Raw genomic sequence first — 2,834 nt, 5'->3', positions numbered from 1 at the left:
GGCCGGGGGGGAGGGGGGCGGCTCCGCTCTCGGCCCCGCCCTGACACGGGTGCGGGGAGCAGCGCGACTGGCAGGGGGCTGCCCGGTCCCCGTGCTGTCCGCGAGGGCCGGCGTGCGGACGGGGGGCTGGCTCGCAGCTCCTTTCCCACGGGACCAACGGGACTGGGAGTGAGGAAGGGAGCCCTCGTGGCTTTTAAGATTTGGTCCAAGTCGGAGAATGTTTTCCCCGTGTATTTTTCTTTCCCTTGACTTCCTTCTCCTGGTTTTCTACTCATCTTGTTCATACCTTGTCCGGTTTTGCCCCTTCCCCTCCCCCCGTAGAATGGGTGTAAAGACGTCGGAGAGTCCGCGGAGGAAACAGCAATGGTTTGCGGGGCTGGGGACAGCGCTGGTGAGGAGAGGCTGGGGGAGCTGGGCTGACTGAGTCTGGAGAGGAGAAGACCGAGGGGGATTGAATAGCAGCCTTCACCTCCCTGCAGGGGGGCTGCAAAGAGGATGGAGCTGGGCTGGTCTCAGCGGGGGCAGATGGCAGGACAAGGAGCAATGGGCTCAGGCTGCAGCAAGGGAAGTTGAGGTTGGATGTTAGGAAAACCTTCCTGGTGAGAAAAGTTATCATAGAAAATGCGGGTTGGAAGGGACCTCCAGAGGTCATTTAGTCCAACTGCATCCTCCGTGCAGGACCAGCCTCAAGTAGATCATCCCAGCCAGGATGGGCTGGGCTTTCTTGAGCTGGGTCTTAAAAGCCTCCAAGGATGGAGAGTCCACCACCTCTCTAGGTAACCTGTTCAAGTGTTTTACTACCTTCTTAACAAGAGAGGTTTTCCTCATATCCAAACCAAACTTCCCTTGCTGCATCTGGAGCTCCTTGTTCTGTCATCTGCCCCCACTGAGGACAGTGACTTTTCTAAGTAGTCCCTACCCTGTTCTTTCACCACTGCGGGCTGCTCACCTCCTCCCCAAACTGCTGCTTGGTGCAGTAGCCTGTGAAGACTGAGGTGAAAGGCATCGAGCACTTCAGCCTTTTCCGCAACATCTGTCACTAGGTTGCCTCCCCGATTCAGTAAAGGACCCACACTTCCCCTGATCCTCCTCTTGTTGCTGTGAAGCACTGGAACAGGTTACCCAGAGAGGTGGTGCAGTCTCTATCCTTGGAGGTTTTCAAGGTCCCGGTTGACAAAACTTGGGCCGGGATGATGCAGTTGGGGCTGGTCCTGCTTGGAGCAGCGGTTGGACTAGGTGTGACCTCCTGAGGCCCCTTCAGCCCTCATTTTCTATAATTCTGTGTTTCTTTGGCCTTTCATCTTCTGGCACTGCAGAGACACTAAGAAAAATTATTTGGATAATGTTTTGAAGATTTTATTTACACCACGGCCTTAGCACCCTATACATTTAAATAATGGAAGTGTCTTCCAAAGACGGTTCTTTATTTATAAAATGTCAAACTTGAAATAGTCTTCTCTAAAAAGCCCACACGGGGTTTGTGGGGGTGGGGGAGGTAGGACAGGATTATAATATGAGCCTCTTCCCACAGATCAGGTTGCTAGGGCTTGTTTCACATTTAATTTTGGTGGTTTTTTTAGGGATTTTCATTTCAGAGACTCTTTGACTGATAAGGATGCAGGACTAGGCTTGTTATTTCCACCCTTTTCCTTTCAAATAACCACAAGCTGTATAACACTTTATGTACATCAAATGATATACTATAGTAGTGTAGTGTTGTAAAGTATATATTTTGTTTACTGACTCTTCATTTCCTTTCTTGGCTAACTTTTCTATTTACACCAGTGATGCCATTAAGTATCTCACTGAATCTCTTCAGTCTGTCGGGGAATTAGAGCTGGAAAATGCCATCGAGAACATCATTGAAGCTGTTGAAAAACAGCCTTGTAAGTAACCATTTTTTTCAAAGCCTTCTAATTTAATTCTGCCCTTGTCATAATAGTTTTACAGAAATAAGCCTCCTAGCAGCTTACACAGTAAGTCAGGGGTGGTCAGCTTGTGGCACATGTGCTAGAAATGACATGGGTAGCGTGGCAGATGGAGGCCCTGGGGGACAGGGAGTACAGTGGCAGATAGGGCAGAAAGCAGAACAGCAGATTGGGCAGGGGAAGGAGATCAGTGGTACTCGGCAGGGTGGGGAAGAGAGCATGGGGGAGAAGGTCAGTGCTTGCCAAAAATGTTGGTCCCTGCTGCACTAAGGTGTCATTTTAGATCTATTGAGATCCTGTTTTGCTGAATTCATAGATTCATAGATTGTAGAGTTGGAAGGGACCACAGTGGATCATCGTGTCTGACCCCCTGCCCCTGGCAGGAAAGAAGACCGAGGTCAGATGACCCCAGCCAGGTGACTATCTAGCCTCCTTTTGAAGACCTCCAAGCTAGGTGATAACAACCACCTCTCTTGGAAGCCCATTCCAGATCCTGGTCACCCTTACTGTGAAAAATTTCTTCCTAATATCTAACCTAAATCCACTCTCAACTAGTTTACACCCATTATTCCTAGTCACTCCCTGGGGCGCCCTAGTAAACAGCGCTTCCCCTATTCCCCATTGACCTCTCCTAATAAATTTATAGGCGGCCACAAGATCTCCCCTAAGCCGTCTCTTGTGAAGGATGAAGAGATTCAGCTCTCTCAACCTCCCCCCATAGGGTCTATCACAAAGGCCACTAATCATGCGAGTGGCCTCCTCTGGACCCTCTCCAAATTCTCTGCGTCCCTCTTGAAGTGCGGCGCCCAAAACTGCACACACTACTCTATGTGGCACTGGTCAGGCCGCAGTTGGAGGGGGAGCAGCATCTCCTTTGTTCTATTAGTCATGCACCTGCTAATGCAC

General features: G+C 50.2%; 2 protein-coding genes across 4 annotated transcripts in view; one reads left to right on the top strand and one right to left on the bottom strand.

The window, feature by feature from the left end:
• Positions 1–2,834, bottom strand: part of KLHDC1 (kelch domain containing 1) — an 84,194-nt gene that overhangs the window by 46,274 nt on the left and 35,086 nt on the right. The window lies entirely within an intron of this gene.
• POLE2 (DNA polymerase epsilon 2, accessory subunit) overlaps positions 1–2,834 on the top strand; it is a 35,389-nt gene that overhangs the window by 2,180 nt on the left and 30,375 nt on the right. For 2 of the 3 annotated variants that reach the window (XM_025210022.1, XM_006028593.3), the window contains exon 2: positions 1,786–1,886. In XM_025210022.1, coding sequence (XP_025065807.1) covers positions 1,786–1,886 — 101 coding nt within the window. Of the gene's footprint in view, positions 1–1,785; positions 1,887–2,293; positions 2,345–2,834 lie in introns of those variants that run through there. The other variant, XM_025210021.1, reaches the window with a different exon arrangement.

Source organism: Alligator sinensis, unplaced genomic scaffold, assembly GCF_000455745.1.
Source record: "Alligator sinensis unplaced genomic scaffold, ASM45574v1 scaffold564_1, whole genome shotgun sequence".
Taxonomy (NCBI): Eukaryota; Metazoa; Chordata; order Crocodylia; family Alligatoridae; genus Alligator; species Alligator sinensis.
Note: the sequence above shows the minus strand (reverse complement) of the source record. Positions and strands in the feature narration are given on the sequence as shown.